At 27.5% G+C, this 18,445-nt stretch overlaps 1 protein-coding gene across 1 annotated transcript in view; it reads right to left on the reverse strand.

Moving 5' to 3' along the window:
- Window positions 1-10,191: 10,191 nt before the first annotated feature.
- LOC100200095 (signal recognition particle subunit SRP72) overlaps window positions 10,192-18,445 on the reverse strand; it is a 44,823-nt gene continuing 36,569 nt past the window's right edge. Inside the window, exons 18-21 of the mRNA XM_065793001.1 lie at window positions 17,590-17,633; window positions 17,395-17,511; window positions 17,112-17,145; window positions 10,192-10,489 (exon numbers count right to left, since the gene is read on the reverse strand). Of these exons, the coding sequence (XP_065649073.1) occupies window positions 10,342-10,489; window positions 17,112-17,145; window positions 17,395-17,511; window positions 17,590-17,633 (343 nt within the window). The 3' untranslated portion in view covers window positions 10,192-10,341. The remainder of the gene's footprint in view (window positions 10,490-17,111; window positions 17,146-17,394; window positions 17,512-17,589; window positions 17,634-18,445) is intronic.

Raw genomic sequence — 18,445 nt, forward strand, 5'->3', positions numbered from 1 at the left:
TTTGAAATCCAGCGTTTATTTGTGTTCGTGTAAATACGTCACCAGAGCTAAAAAGTTTTGCTTGTAGTTCAATAAAAAATTTTTATGTTAAGTTGTTAAAATTTTTAGGTGCATAAAATTCTGTAAGTAACTTGCCCAAAACTCGTTTAACGTGACAAAACACACCTACGTCTAACGGTTGAAGTATATGATTGCCTGAAAATCCAATTTCGACAAAGTTGCACGACATGTTATTGTTGTTATTTGCTTCAAGAAATTGTTTTTGAAGTGTATTGAAATAACTTGTAATTTTGTCTTCGGTACAAAAGAAAGCTCTGAGAGAAAAAATATTGTCTGCTACTTTGAACGTTCTTCCGAAACCCCAATCTGTTAAACTGATAAGTACTGAAACAAGAATAAATTCAAATGCTGTACTTGGCACGGTAGTTGTACCTCTACCGTGTGATTGTTGTGCACCCGCTTGTGAAAAGTTGCCTTTGGTATGTTGTATGCCTCTGAAGCTTTACTAGGTGATATTTCCCTTTTTTTGATTTGTTTTACTTCAAGTTGCAATTGCTCTTTACGAATGTTTGCGTTTTACGAATGTAAGTACAAGACATTTTACGTTTTAAATAATTAATAACTATTAATTAGTTTAGCCGCGCTCATCTTAATGCATAAGTGTAAGCAATTAGAATGTTTACTCTTTCATCGAAAAATATTTATATCGGTTTTTTGCTCATAACTTTTTTCCGGAACTAGCAAATTCAATTTTGAAAAGAGAATTTTGATCGTCATAAAACTTTCTACAAAACAGCTTTTTTAGTTTAGTAAAATTTAGTTTTAATTTTGGGAGTTTTGAAGTTGATTTTTTTGAAAATTATTTTACTAAGGGGAGAATTTTAAAGTTTGCTTTAAAATTCTCCCCTTAGTAAAATAGTTTTCAAACTAGATAAAAACTAGATAGGAGCTGAATTAATGCATTTCTAACAAAAATTATTTGTTGTATATTTAACAAACATAAAAAATACTTTTATACTATACTTTTATATTGAGGAGGCTGTAGAATAATTACTAAAATTTGGTAAATTTTTATTTTTTACACTGTACACAAACGCTAAAATGGAAAAAAAAATTCGACTTGGGTGGTTTTAAAATATTTTTACACAGTGGTTTTAAAATCTTTTTACTCAGTTTTTACACACTCTTATACTATTTATAGTGATACTTTTTTTGTCAAAAGACTAAAATATAATTTTTTTTAATTATTTAATGTTGTACTAAATTTTAAAATAGGAATTTAACGTATCAATTTATTAATATGGGTGGGAAGTGGTTTAATACTTTCAAAGTTAGAAATTCGACGAAGATTTTCCTTTTTTAAAGTTGCAAATAATTTGTACTCTTTATGTGGTCAATCTGGTATCGCTAAGTTTAAAAGGATGCTGTCTATTAAACATTTTATTACATCCCACAAATGTTGTTTTTCTGGATAAGGAACTTTGCAGATTTTGATTCAGGATGATAGGACATGAGAGAGCAGTAGTTTGATTGTGTGCATACCATTTGAAGTTGTGTTTTAAATAAAATAGGCAGATGATTTAGATAAGTTAGACAATAGTTCGGTTGAATTTTCTCCTCTGACTTTTATTTCAAATAACACGTATGGAACTACCAAGGCTTCAGAACTTAAACCATATGAGTCTGTAAAAGTAAAGAAACCACATGGCATAGCATTTGATAAAAACCTGGTTTCGAAAAAATAACAGTACTCTATTTCAAAGTGGTGGCCACGACAAAAGTTTTTAAAACTTTTAAATATCTTTTTACCATATACACCTAACACACGGTGGTTTAGTAGTGGACTTTTAACACGCGCATGCGTCGTATTTTGTTCAAACGTTTATAAACAGAAACGATCGCGGTTAAAAAGGGATTTCTTACTAAAGTTGTATACACTTCAAACTTTATATTTATATACACTACAAACTTGTATACACTTCAAACTTTATATTATTTGTGGAAAATGCTAAATTATTTCTAAGAAGTTATGTCAAAACAATATTTTAGGTATGGTAGATTTTACCAAAGCTATCATTTAAATAATTTTAGGAGGAGAAAAGATGTGGAACTAAAGTGAAACTTTGTTGTTTTTCTGGGAAAGTTTAACCTTTGCTACATTATGGTCTATATTTTAAAGTTGTAAATTTTTTAGTCACTGCCTTTAGTTTTTTTTGAAAATATAGTAGTGAGTGAATCATTTAAAACTAAAATTATAACTGGGTTACTTTTTTTTGTTATAATTTATTGCTTTTAAAAATTGATAAGTTTTCTTTTTATTTGAAGGTTAAAAAATACTGACAGAAGTAATATTTACGCCATAACACTGCCCTTTCATATTTTCCTTTCATGTGCCAGTAGGTACTCTTCATGCTGTTGAATTCAGCATGAATACTCTCTGCACCATGTTCTCCATAAGTACCAAGTCTTACTCCCCATTTCCTAATAAAAGATGCATGATATTCAAGCATATGAAGCTTAGATGTAATTGAATCATTTGGCCAATTATCACGGAAGTATTTCATAAAATCTTCAATTTGATTTTCTGTGTATATATAATAATAATATATATATATATATAATAATAATAAAAATAATAATAATACATGTCATACCAAGATTTTGAATGTTTTCTTTCTTGAACTGCTTGCAGGAGTTAATAAGCTTGTGGCAAACCCCAAACTTATCAAATAGGACTTTAAAGTTCTGACAAAGTTCAATAGTTTCTTTGCATATGTCAGTATTATTGAATCCAAGTTCGACTACAAGCTTTGGTATTGAGTTGCATAGTTTGAAGATACTTTTCATCTAATAATGCTTTTTAAATGAAATAAGTTATATATGTTAAATTACACTTTCAATTTACACTTTTTTCATACATATATTAGATATACATATACATATAAGCAAATACATACTGGCCATACCTATTCAAATATACTTTTTTTTTAATTTGGAATAAACGAATATACTACTTTATATTTAAGAACTATATGATTAGTTTACCTTTAACATTTAGTTAACATGGTTACCAACAAAAATTTTCCCATGGTATGCTTGTCTTTGCACTCCTAACAAATTAAATACCTCGTCGAGTTTATTTACTAGTGGACCAAATGACATCTTTACATGGTTAGTTTCTTTCATTATTTTCAATTCTGAGATCTATGAATATAAATATGGCGATTGATTCTCATATAAATACAAAATAGAGATATAAATACAAAATATCAAAACATAAAATATTAGAAATAACATATCTATTAGGATCCGAACAAAATGCATTATTTATGATTTATATTTTAAGTGAACAATAAAATTTAAAATGTTTACTTTTTCTTTTTTTTTTCTCTTCAAAGTGAGTTATGTGTAGTTCAAATACTAACTTTACTAATTTTTCATTTTCAGGGTGAGATAATATGTGAGTTTCAAGTGCTTCTGTTATGATACATGTTTTATCTTCAAGATCCTGAGTACTTATCTGAAGTTGTTTTATTTGACGTTGCGTCTTAATATATTTGCTAAACTCTTCATAATCAAGTGTTCGGTTGTTTACTGCCAAATGTTTGCAACATTTTTTGTTTAATAACACGAAGTATAACAGCATCAATATCCTTTGTGATAACACTTTTTGAATTTAATACAAATATATATGAAAAGACTTATTTGTGATGATGATGTTGTCAAGGTTGAGGAAATTGGTATTGGAGCCTGATAAATATTTTGATGATTCATGCGTTCTGATAGTTGTAACACTTTAAATAATCTACCACAACGTTGCTTACATTCTTCTTGAATATTATTTATCATTTCAATAATATTAATAGAGGAGGTTAATCCATCAATTGAAATTGAAAAGAGCATTTAGGGCATTTTGTTTAAGATAATAGTTCATTATTGATAAGTGGTAATATACATGGTGCACAAAATGAATGCAGACAGTTTTTAAAATAACTGGTTTATACATAATACCATTACAAATATAATAGACACAAAGATGTACATGTGGGTTAAAGTTTTGGTTAATGTCTTGTAGTTTCAGATTTAAAGTTGGTAGAGATAAAATTTTAGCTTGTATGTTATTTATTGCTTGTCGAGTCCAAATTTTTTCATCGGCAATACTTAACGGCCTTCCTTTTACATTTTTTTTGGTTTTCTTCCTTTATTTACTTTGAAGCAAACATATTCACATTTCTTGCAATTGCTAATCCAGGTTCTTAATTTAAGATTAGTATTTGAACCTTTTCTATGTTTCTCATTATTGAATAGCATCTGTTACACATCTTCTGTGGGTGCATCTTTGGGTCGTCCTTGACAATTCGTATAAAAAAATACAATTCTATTCTAATTACAAGGTTTATTAAAAGAACACTACAATTTTCAAGATTTTCTCCACATATTCGACATAATTTTCTTATTTTTGTTATTTGAGAGTCAGTCATTTTTATATTTATTTGTACACGTTTTTAAACTTAAAAAAGTAACCCAAGTCTAATTTTTTTTTAATATAAAGATAAACTTTTTTAATATAAAGATAAACTAAAATATATTAGATTTTAAAGGCTAAAAATTTAAATAAGCGCTTAATTATCCAGTTTAGTAGTATACATAAAATAAAAAAGCCATAAAATCAAGTCTGAGTTCCCGCGTATTTCGAGATACTAAAATTTAAAAATTATTAAACCATACTTAAAAAAATAGCAAAGCTATTAGCTGCTTTTTTAGGTATGGCTAAAAAAAAAATTGTTTGATAAAAGCGAAATAACAATATCTTTTTTAATAAAAGTTGCGCATGCGCATTTTAAAATGCCGCGAATGTTCAATATTAAACCACCGCGAACAATGCTGGAAGTCTACTACCAGTTATTTAGTCTTTTTTTATGCTTAGTCTGTTATTATTATCTGTGTTTTGCTCAAAATTTTTTATAACTTAATAGGAAATGTAATAGGATCAGTTGTTACATGTTCTGAATGTTAATATTTATTTCTGTAGTTTTTCCTCTAAATGTTGTTGGATACTATTGCAAATTACTAAACTGTGAAGATAGAAAATTGTTTTCATCACTTGCAAATATATTATTATTATTATTTATATTTGTTTTAGGAACAGTATTTTCTTTAGTAGATTTTGTAGAGATGAATTTTTTGTTTTTTGAAGTACTTGTGAATCATTATCTAAATTATTTTTAGGAGTAGCATAAATTTTTCTTTCCATTACATAAACAATATTATACTTTATTGTGGTTAACATTTTAAGATCAGGAGAAACAAGGTTAGCATTGTAAGTTTGGTTATTTTTGACATAATCATAATCTACCAAGCAACAAGCAGTCATTTTTGTAAAGCAATAGCTGAGGTGGTCAAATAATGAAGATTTTACACTTGACTTTAAATAAAACTTTGTAACTATGTGACTCAAAAGGAACTTTTGTATCTTTTATCTTAGACTTTATGTTGCTCTTTATTTTTCAGAATATCTCTTGAATTTTGAATTTTCTAGATCTGCTTTAATAATTGTTTTACAAGCAAGTCGTGCTGAAGTAAGTTTAATTTGGCGACCCAGAATCATAGGAATTGAACCTTTTTTACTCCTAACGGGTGATGCGGAAGTTATCGAACAAAGTAAAAACGTCAATAACTTATTTATAAATAAAAAACAAACTACTATTATATTTTTTTTAAATAAAGCATTTATCTCTTAATAAAAATATATTATTTTTTATATGAAAAAACACCACCATCTGCAATTGATCTCAATTTTGCTCTGACGCCTTTCATATGCGATTGTAAAAAGTTTAAATCAATTTCTTGTAGTTTTAGTTTAATGCGATCAATCAAAACTTGCTCTGTTGAAGCTTGCCAATCTCCCTCGTAAACCTTCTGTGCCAAATGTCCCCAAAAATTTTCAATTGGTCGTGCTTGAGGCACATTTGGGGGATTGGATTCTTTATCAACGTAATAGACATATTGGTCCATCCAATTTAGAGAATCTTTAGAATAATGAGAACTTGCTAAATCTGGCCAAAATAAATAGTTAAAATGCAAGAACATGGCAACATCGCCCACTCACACCAACTGGACATTCACAATAGGATTTCAGTGGAATGTTCTTTTTAAATATCATTACAGCGGGACGAATTTGTTGCCAAAGCCACCCCGTATGAAATTACCTAATTGATTCTAGTGGGACAATTTATGCTGAGGACTCTACTTTAATCAAAAACATTATAACTCTTTTTTCATTCAAGAATAAAAACAGCGCCAATTTTTAAGGTTTTCAAAATATTTCAGTAATTTCGACTTTTAAATTTTTCACATTCATTTTCTCGTTATTCCGAGAAAACATCAAGAAAATGCTTTCTCAACATAATCTAAAGATCAATGAAGAGATAAATACCTTGAAAAAAAAACTAAAGATCTAGAAAATAGATCTCGTTGCAATAACTTAAGAGTTGATGGTATTGCAGAACCACCGTCTTAAACGTGGGATGACTGTACAAGAGCAGTTAAAAAGATCTTTAAAACCAGTTTGGAATTGCCGATGATATATTGGTTGAACGAGTCCATCGAATAGGAAGAGCCCATCGAAGAGGAAGAGAAGACAACCTACCAAGAACTATAGTCCTCATACTCTTTAATTACAATTTATAATGATAAATTATAATTTATAATGATAAATTATAATTTATAATGATAAATTATAATTTATAATGATAAATTATAATTTATAATGATAAAATAAAAATTATAATGAAAATTAAAGTATAGATAAATGCAAAATTTTAACATCTGTGAAAAAACTGGCGCTGGAATTTTTATCAATGAAGATTATGCGAAAGAAACCCTGGAACATCGTAAAAAATTGTGGGAGGTTAAAAGACATCATTAAGAGGGTACGTATGCAGTAATCAAATTTGATAAAGATATGCATAGATAAAATAACGTAATCGCGGAAATAAAAGGAGATTTTATAACTCTTACCAATATGGCTGAAATTAGCGATTTTAAATACCAAACTTTTAATTTTTCTAAAATGAAAACTTTAATAGATATTAATGTAGAAAAAGAATTATTGTCATGATTTAAATGATTGCTTTTACTATTATCCTGGTGAAATAGAAGAATTTCTTTTTAATTCCAATAACGGCGAAAAAATTAAAATCATTAAAAATTTTAACTATTGAAATCTTAAACAACGAGTCTTTTGTTTTTTTAACAAAATGTTATCAAAATAGGCATTAAAGAAAAAGAAAAAAATTCATTATTGGTTATCTAAACATTAATTTTTTTAACAACGAAAATGACTGTAAAATAAAAAGTTTTTATGATTTAATATTTGAAATAGGAGCAATTCCCCTAAGTAATTGTCTAACTATCAAAAACTCAGCAACCTTCATTGATAACATTATTACAACTAATGTCTTCAATAAAAATTTACAAAAAGGTATATTGAAACCAGATATATCTGATCATCAACGTATATATAATATGAACAATATTGAACAGTTTAAAAAACAATTATCACTGCTTCATTGGAAGCGTATAAACTTTAATGACGACACAAATAAAATTTATGAAAGTTTTTTCAAAACATTTTATTCTGTCTATGATGCCAATTTTCCTATCTCTGAAAAAAAAAAAAAAAATCAAAAAAACTTAAATACTCCTTGGATAACTAAGGGTTTTCAAAAATCATCTAAGATCAAACAAAAGTTATATATAAATTACTTAAAATAAGAAACACCCTTAAATGAAAAATTAAACAAAGATCGCAAATATCTATTTGAAAAAACTCGTAAAAACTTAAAAAAGAATTACTACTCAAAATTAATTGAAAATGTTAAGAACGACTCTAAACGCACTTGATAAATACTAAGAGAAATTGGTGGAAAACAAAAAACTTGCTCAGGTTCCCTACCGCAGGTGATTAGAGTGGATAACAAAGATGATCCTAGATTAATAGCTCGCGAGTTTAACAAATTCTTCATTAACATCGGTTCCAAACTGGCAAATAAAATTCCTAAACCCAAGTTATGTTTAATAACTTTTTAGCACCGATAGATGATTGCATTTGCTCCAATGAATTATCTTCTGGGCTATCATTTGAGGAGTTTCAAGTGTCATTTAAATCTATTAAGAAAATAAAGCCCCTGGAGTTGATAAAAAAATGGAAACAACCTTAGAATGATTTGAACAATTAAAAGATATTCTCTATGAAGTTTTCAAAGCATCATACAGCAAAGAGTTTTTCCTGATTAGTTAAAAATAGCCAAGATAATCCCAATATACAAAGAAGGAGACAGAACTAATATATGTAACTACCGACCTATCTCTATTTTATCAACATTTTCAAAAATCTTAGAAAAAATTATTTACAATAGATTATATACTTATTTTACAGAGAAGAATTTTTTTTATAAAAACCATTTCTACTGAGCATGCAATCATCCAATCTGCCCGTGAAATCTCTAACTCTTTCAAAATTTACAATTCACTTTAGATATTTTTTTAGATTTATCAAAAGCATTTGATACAGTAAATCATGGCATTTTGATTCATAAACTTAAATATTATGGAGTGAATGGCGTAATTTTAAAATGGCTTAAAAGTTATTTAACAAACTGAAAACAAGTTGTTTCTTTCAAAGATCCTTTTCAAAAAAATGTTTTAGAAATTTCATGTGGTGTTCCGCAAGGATCAATTTTAGGGCCACTGCTTTTTTTAATCTACGTGAATGATTTGCATAAAAGCTTCTAACCTTTTAAGTATTATGTTTGCGGATGATACTATTTTTTTTTTATCTGAAAGCAATATTAATAAACCCTTTATTATTATGAATAACTCAAAAATATTTCTAGCTGGTTCAAATGCAATAAACTTACCCTAAATATTAAAAAACAAAATGGATTGTTTTTCATTCCATAACTAAAAAACGTTATTAACCCTCAGCTCTACCTAACATTTTTATTGATCAAATTGAAATAAAAAGAGATTGTGTCAGAAATTTTTTAGGTGTATTCCTTTATGATGACATTACATGGAAGCAACATATTGATTATGTTGGTATTAAAGTTTCCGAAAATATTGGAATTTTTTATTAGCCCAGAATCTATATAAATAAAAAAGTTTTATCCTGACTTTATTATGCATTCATTCATAGCTATATGAATTATGCAAATATTGCTCGGGCAAGCACTGAAAAAAAGTAAGTTACAATCTCTCTATCGCCGTCAGAAACATGCAATACGTGTAATTAATTTTGCTGATCGTTTTTCTCACTTTAAACAACTTTTTTTTGAGAATATTTAATATTTACGAACTTAATATTTTATGCTTTATATATATATATATATATATATATATATATATATATATATATATATATATATATATACATACATATATATATATGTAAAAATAATCTTTCTCCTGCCGTTTTTAATGATCTAATTAACTTGAAACCTACCAATAAACACTCTCTAAGAAATACCAACCTTCTATATGAGCATTGATAGTGCATCCCATTTTTGGAATAAAATTGTTTTGCCTAATTTTAATTTTGATTTACATACTTCTTTGCATCTCTCCTCAGATCTCACTTCTGCTATATCATAGGGCTCTCAGTAGCTGGTGAACTTTAACTTAGATAAAAACTCAGTTTTTTTCAGCTTATCGTTATCGCAACAATCTATACCTTCCTATATTTATGAATGGTTATGTACTCGACGAGTCAAATTTCCTTCGTCAACTAAGATTAACTCTTACTTCAAATTTTTCTTGGAAACCATATATCTAACCCATTGCAAATTTTGCACACGCTGAGGTTGCATCTCTTTATTGTGCTCGCTAATTTTATACTTCGGATTCTATTCTTTATATATATAAGTCTCAAATCCGTCCTTGTATGGAATACTATTGCTATATCTGGAGCGGATCTTCAAATGATGCCCTTTTTCTTTTAGACAAGGTACAAAAACACATTGTAAACATAGTTGGATCTGCTCTTGTAGCCAACCTTCGACCATTGTCACATCATGTTGCTTCTCATTGTCTTTTCTATAAATACTAAAACGGGAGCTGCTCTTAAGAGCTGATAAATAAATAAATCCCGAATAATTGTTTTTAATTTCAACTAAGTTAATTAAAAAAAAATTCAAGAAAATAACTTTTATTTAAACTAAAATTCACTCAGATATTTATAATTTTCATTTACTTTGCATGGATTTAAACATTTATACATAATTTATCTAAAAAGTACAACTTTTTGATTACTAATATAAATTTCGATAGTTTGGAATAACGTTACCATCCTTTCCCTTTTTTCTTTTTTCCTTTTCCTGATTTTGCACTCGGTTTTTGTTGACGAGGTGGAACAACGGAGGAACTAGAACCTGGTTTTGGCGATGAAACTTTTGGCGAAGACACAGGGTTTGCTTTCGGAGAAACAGGTCTAAAATTAAAAAGCAAAAATTTCTTCTAACAGAGATTAAAACATAGTATAGATAAATATAAAGATATTGATTAAAAATCTAATAATTTATAATAAATCGAAAAAAGACAAAAAAAAATTAGAGTATTTAGCATAAAGTATAACTGTACAAATAATCAAAATAAAGGAATCTTTTAAAATTCGTATACGTTTGTAACAAGAAAATATCTGTAGGAATCAACTTTTTAAACCTAATGTGTGTATGTAATAAAAAAATATCTGAAGGAATCAACTTTTTAAATCATGTGTTCAATTGTAATAACATAAGTAATTAAAAGGTTTGCAAATTTTTAGACAAGAAATAATATAATTTTTTTTTTCATTAAGTGAATATTATATGTATATTGTTTTTATTAAAAGAAAAAGTATAAAAATTTAAATTCATTTAAAGCATTTCTCTTATGTTAACTTTAATGCAAAATAAGTTTTTCAAAAAAGCATTTTTAATAGTTTTTATTGACGTTTTTTTTTGTAAAAATTATATTTCGATATTACGTGGCTTCCTTATTAAAGACTAACCATTTGAATTAGTATAGGTACGTGCGTATCTGGCTTTTTATGGCACCTATTTCAAAGACAAAAACTGTGACTTTTTTTTCCCAGCGTGCTCAAAGTCGATGTGGTAAAGATGTATAATTTGTCTTTTTTTTTAGAATTTTATATCAGCTTAGACTTTATTAAAAAAGTAGAATGTTTTATCTTGAATAAATTATGGTTTTTTTTTTACGTGTAATAAATTTTTCAGTTTTTTTTATTGCAATTTAAAATTTCGTTCCTGTTCTGGCACTGCATTGATATTGAAGGCATGGTGGTACATATTTGAAATTTTCCAGTCAACTAAATAGATCTATTTTCTATGTGCCTGCCAAATTTCATTAAAAAATATTCATGACCACATACCCTATTGTTCCGCGCAGTGCAGGTATGTATTTCCATTTCCGTTTCATATTGTTAGGGGGAGGGGCGGTTTTTGACAGTGGAGAATTCAGTATTTTTGATTTTTTATTCATTATAATGATATATGTTATTAGAACTGTTATACAAACTTTTTTTTTAATAGCCTTTTACTACTAAGAATATTTGGGTTTTCTTTTTTTATAATTGTTAAATGATTTACACAAAAAATAACAAGTAGAATTAAGGTGGTTATATATTAACTTTTTTTTTTGATGGCTAACTCTTTTCACCCACCAAAATTAGTTTAAAGGCAAAATTCTGCAAAATAAAATTTAAAATGCTAAAATTAAAATTATATAACACTATTTTATGACGATTCTGCATAAAAATCATTAAAAACAAAAACAGCATTTTCTCAGCTTTTTCCATACCCATAATTTACCATATAGCCACCTTAAGCTATATATGATATATAAAAATTATACATATTTAAAATTTTTTTAATAGATTAATGGTGATTTTTTAAATTATTTAATTATGATTAATAGCCGACCCAATTACATAGTAGTATTATGATTGTTGAATTTAATTTAGTGCATCATGGGACCTCACAAGAAAACAAATCTATTTTATAGTAAAGCAAAAACTTATTTAGCTTGTAATTTTCCAATACCAGCTCATTTAAATATTGGCTGTAGAAATGGACATGTACTGCATATATTTGCAACTAACAACGACTCATATAAAGTAACTCTTTAAAAAAATTCTGCAATTCTTGTACTGCAAAATGACATTCTGAATTTACAGGAAGAGTTGGAGGAAATTCAGCAAGTAACACAAAACACCAAAACTGAAAAATGCTACTCAGCAGATATTAGGAGACTTATATATGACATTCTTGTGTGCCAAGTTCCTACACAAAGTGTGCCATCTCTGCTTCGTAGAATTGGGGAACATACTGGCTATCGATTTAGTCAAATTCCACATTGTACAACTGTAGAACAAATGATGCGTGAGCTTGGTGTGCTTTCAGACTTACAGGCTGCTGAGATAGCATTTACAACAAAAGATCTGACACTTGGTTTTGATGCAACAACCCAGGAGGGAGTTCATGTAAATGCTGTGCACTTGACAACGGAATCAGTATGTATGGTTGTAGCTATTGATCAACTTCCTGGAAGTACAGCTTATGACTATCAGAGTCATATTACAAAGTCTATTGATAATCTTGCTAAGTTATATAGTGATTTCTATCAGCTCAAATATACTGACGTAAGAAGCACTATTATTGGGAACATAACAAATACAATGAATGATAGAGTTGCAACAAACCATGCAACAATCGCAAAGTTAAACCTTGTTTGGCAGAAATCATTAAATGAACTAAACTGTCATCTTCACCTTTTAGACACAATGACCAGCTCTTGTAAGTCTTCACTTAAAGCATTAGAGACTTCAAAAGGGAAACTTTTTGGAAGAGACTGCATTGCAGCAAACATTGTTGTACATCTGAACTTCGCTACAAGGATGCAAAAGGTACTCTAACTAATCTAAACCATTCTTTTACTTTAATATATTTAGTTTTCTGAATAAAATTTCGAGTTAAAATGAAATATTTTAATTAGTGCATGTTTTTATTTTACATTGTTGCAAATGCCAAAATGAGCTTTTTTATGATATTCATAGGTGATCCAAAAGGTTTTGTAACTTTTTTGGACCAACCAGAGGATTGCTACCACATTATAGAGGCAACAGACTACATATGCTTTTTCACACATGTGGTATTTTGATCCATCATTATGCCATATTGAAGATATTTCTGTGTTCTGGCTTGGCGTTATGCGGAGGTCTGCAAAATAGTTTATTTCAAGACTTTACATCTGAAACAGGTATCTTTTTTCTTTTTTATACCTGCTCAGTTCATTTGATCAAGTGCTACACAATATTATAGGCGATAGAATTAGTTACAAATACAAATTACAAATAGTAATGACACTTGGAAGATTAACGGGGAGTAAAGACTATTATAAACAAAGATTATTCTTTGTTACTAATTAACTTTTTCACCTTAGGTATCCCTGAGTTGTGTGTTTTAGCTTTAATTGGAAAGCTACTTTCTGGTCCTTGGATGACAAAATGTTATATTACACCAGGTACGGGACTTGACTACATATCTGGCATTCAGGTAGTAAAAGATGTTCGGAACACTCTTATTGAGAGCAGCTAGAATCCTTTATCTCTACTTAAACGAAAAACTGATTTCTTTGGTAATGATATTGAAGATGTAGTTTTTGATTCAATAATCAGCTTTTGCCCAGTAACTGATGAAATGAGTAAAGCATTAGCTGACTGCCTTAATGCAGTTATTAGCGTCATTGACAGGCAGTACAAGCGGCAATTTGAAATGAGTTCTAATGATCACCTTAAAGACCAGGGTAAGTCGGCTAGGCTTCACAACATTGATTCAGTAGAACTTATAGGTATGTTTAGCACTACAAAGCATAAAGCTCCAAATGCCACTCTTTGTTTTCTTTCTTCAAAACTTCGTGCTTGCAAAAATAAAACAACTGCTCTGCTATGCAAAAAGCCAAATGATATTCAAAACAAGTTGATATTATGGGCTATCTCTAATGCCAGAAAAAAGCGGTTTACAAATATACAATGTCACAATGACCTGAAGTTAGAATTGATAAAACAAATGGTAGATAAAATTCAGAAAAAAGAAAACAAAAAACGCAGAGATGTAGAAAAAATATTAAAAAATTGCATGTCTGATCAGGTAAAAGAAATGTTTCCTGACCTAGAAAATAATGAGGCTTCAGATATTGAAGAAATTCTTTGTGGAGCTTCTATTGGAAGAAGTATTTGCCACATGTGGTTCGATAATGCCACTAACTCCCAGGATGTATTTTACGGCAGAATTGTTGGCATCAAAAAGAAGAAAAGTGATGTATATATAGTTTCTTATTGGAAACCAAAAGAGAATGAAAATGATGGTGTTGAGTATGAAGTGAGCAAATATCAACTTTCTGCATACATAATAAGTGGTAATATGGTGATAACATAATAGAAATGTGTAATAAGGTATGTTATTTTAAATAATAGTATGTCTTATAAACTTACATTAACAGATATTCTTTACAGATAGTAGGTTAATTTTTATTTTTCATAATAAATTTTACAGTGCCTAATGTATATCATATTCTCTACCCTCCCCTTTTTTTAAGATAATGAAAAGATTTATAATTATTTAATTTGTTTTTTTGTATACATATATATATATATATACATAGAAATGTAATTTTAGGTAGTCGGTAAGTTACCGATATCCAACAACCAGGGTTGACCTGGTTGCAATGAGCTATGGGAAACCAAAGCTCATTTACTATTTGACATAAGCAAATTGTCTGGGTCATGACAATTAATGTTAATCATAATGATGGCTATACATTGTTTCTACCCAGAAAGACAGACTTTTGCTTGCATGGATTGAGAGATGTTAGTGTTTAGTTACAATAAATCAGTACACTCTAGCAAATGGCATATGCCATTACCAGATAGTTACTCTAACACAATATAACTTTCTTTTCATTATAACTTATAATCAAATCTATTATAATTCAGGTTAAAAAGTATTGAAGGGTCAACTTCTATCGATTTTTCTGTTTAGTATGTGTTGTGTATCAGGAGTTAAGTGATTTTGAATTTTTTTAAAGTTAGGAAATCATTCTCATCTTCTCTAATTTGTAATTGGTTTTTCAGTTATTGTGCTAAATATCTAATATAATTTCATTTATCTTTTATTGCAAGGTTTTAACTATGATGGCAGCTTGCTACTGTACTTGCATCTTAAAGACCTCAAGATTATATTTATTAATTCAGTAATAACATTTATTATACATTAATTTATTATACATTAGTTAATTGTTAGCCTTAATTTTTATTTAAATTTTATATATCTGATATATTTTATCTTATCTATCATTGCAAGGTTACACAACATGATGAAAACCACACGATTGCTTCAATGGATGTTGATCTTTTTCATATCAAGATTAAACTGGTTCATATTTTTTTAGAGATTGATTATGTTTATTAATGCAATAATAACAGTTATATATTTATTTATTATCTGCGACATAAGGCATCCTTATTTATTATCCGCAACATAAGGCATCATAAATAGGTATGGCGATATTAATTTAGGGGTTTACTTTATTTTAGATATCATCGGATGTGGTTTCCTTTGCGTACTAAAGAATCAAACCTTTCTAGGTATGGATGTCACAGTTTTGTTTGCTTCAAAAACTAGGCTTTCTTCAAAGCCACAATTCTGTTAAAAACATTATTAAGCAAAAAAGAAAATAATTATTATAGTCTAAATTTTTTGTTAAAGAAGTATGTTTTTAAAAAAATTATTTTTGTTTTTTGGGGTTTGTTGAAACTTATATATAGTTAGATAGATATAAAGACTAGGGAAGGGAAAATGAAGGAGAGCCATGGTGGACATGCCCCCCCCCCCCATTGTTTAGGTGGATATTTTTATTTAGGTTTTTAGTTGAACTATATGGTGTTTTATGATTATTTTTTTGTACTCCGGCCCCACTGAAATATCACACCTTTTCCAATGTTATATATGTATATATATATATATATCTTTTTGTATATATATCTTTCATTGAAATTCATTAGTAACGATAAAAATAAGGCAAAAACGCGAAGGCTTTTAATGTATTTAAAGATCTCCTATATGCATTTAAAGATACGCTATAGAAATCCTAGCCTTGGTGCATATTTAATAAAATAAATATATAAACCCTTAACCATAAATATATATATATATATATATATATATATATATATATATATATATATATATATATATATATATATATATATATATATATATAGTTATTGTAAATATTGCAAAAAATCGTGATATTTTTTTATGCATGTTTTATAAAATTTTGTTATAAATTTTACTATTACGATTTAATCATTAAAAATATTTTGTTACTTTATTTCGAAACTTTTTTAAATACGTTTTTTAATCGTTTTGCACATTTCACTATGCAAAATCAAGCGCAAGTTAACAATGATTCTATTACAAAGCTGCCGTTAGCCGAACGCGAGTTTTATACGTAAGTTACATTTTTCTTAAGCATTGCTTCATAAAAAATAATGTTACTTAAATGAGCATAACTTTTTTTGTATTGATTCTTTTTTCATAAAGTTTTCACCATTTTATTACTAATTCAAATATAAATCCATATATAAAACTTGAATAAATAAATGGTTTGAAATTTTTACACACGTACATACTTTACTATTTTACTATACTATTATACTATTATACTATACTATATACTATTTACTATACTATTATACTATATTTTACTTTACATACTTTACTATTTTACATACTTAGTAATAAACGTTCATATAAATAATAATAAAAAAAAAAAACAACTTTAAATTACAAAGAAATTTGTGCTATAAAGAGAAATGTTTATAACTTTTATTTTATTTATAAACATGTTTTTTATGATAACTAACTACCAATAAAAAAAAGATATATATCTATTATTTAACATTAATTGAAGACAGGAATTTAAAAAAAAATCTATTAATCAATTATTAAATGCTAATTTTGACTTTCAAGTTAAAAAGAATTAATTGAACTTACTGATCTGGCGCCACACTGCCTTGAGTACCTTTGCCTATTATAAAATCAATTATTTTTTAATATACTGTATATTAAAAATAAAATAAAAAATATATATATAAATAATATATAATATATATATATATATATATATATATATTTAATATATTTTATGTATATAATATGTGTATATACATATAAATAATATAATATATATATATATATATATATATATATATATATATTAAATTTTACTATTTTATTAATAAAAAAAGAAATATATTTTATCAAGTTGTTATTTTACCAACAGTGCTTGCTCCTTTTTTGGCTTTTTTATGTTTAAAAGTTGAACGTTCCCATTTTGGAAGCCAACGTTCAGGATCTGGGTCGATTTCAGGATCATAATTTTTTGGAAGTTTACCTAATAAATTCAAAATATTTAAATTTTTTTCCCTGAAAAATCAATAGAAAGATTTTCTCTAATAACGTTCAGTATTACCCTTCTTCCTCTTTCTTCTCTTCCTTTTAATTGAAACTTCATCTCTATAGTATAGCAATACATTATTACATATTTATATATAAATTTAGCTTTCATTTGAAAATCATTTATTTCTACTTTTTTTTTATACATTAACTATTCATTTTTTATTATATACTCATTTTTTAACATGATTTATTTGTTTATTCGTGTCAGATTTTTCTCACCCTAAATGCACACTTCTTTAATTTATGTCTAATTTACTTCTTAAAAAAATTCTGCTGTTGTTTCATCATTTGAAGACCTAATAAACATATTTTTTGTAAGTAGACCAAACATGTCAAAACATTTTTATATTGGGAAAATATCAGAGTTAACAAAAAAAAGATAATACGCAATTATTAAAAAGAATTGTTAATTACTGTAAAACTGGTGTTCACTTTATTGAGAGTTTCTAGCTTTTCCCCCCTAAAAATCCCCTTCCTTTGGATTTTACATCATTCATATTGTACAAATTTAGGATGTAATTCCTGTTATGTAGACAAAACTACTTGGTATTTACAATAAAAAAAAAAGTTGAACATAATATGAGAGATAATGACTTTAATATTAAAAAACATCTCTATTTATAAGAAAGTTGTTTGACTAATTATAAAGATAAGTGTCTTTTTATTTTGGATATTACCTTTTTAAAAGTAAGACAAAAAAAATTCGCCTATTTTTTTTTAAAACACTCACACATAGAGATGTGACACGCTTTTTTGGTTCTTGTTTTTCTGTCACTTTTTTGGAAAAAAACGCAGGGGTCCGTTTTTTTGGGAAATATTTTAAAAAATCATTATACTACTAAATTTAACTTTAATGGCAATATCTTAAT

Source organism: Hydra vulgaris, chromosome 03, assembly GCF_038396675.1.
Source record: "Hydra vulgaris chromosome 03, alternate assembly HydraT2T_AEP".
Lineage (NCBI taxonomy): Eukaryota > Metazoa > Cnidaria > Hydrozoa > Anthoathecata > Hydridae > Hydra > Hydra vulgaris.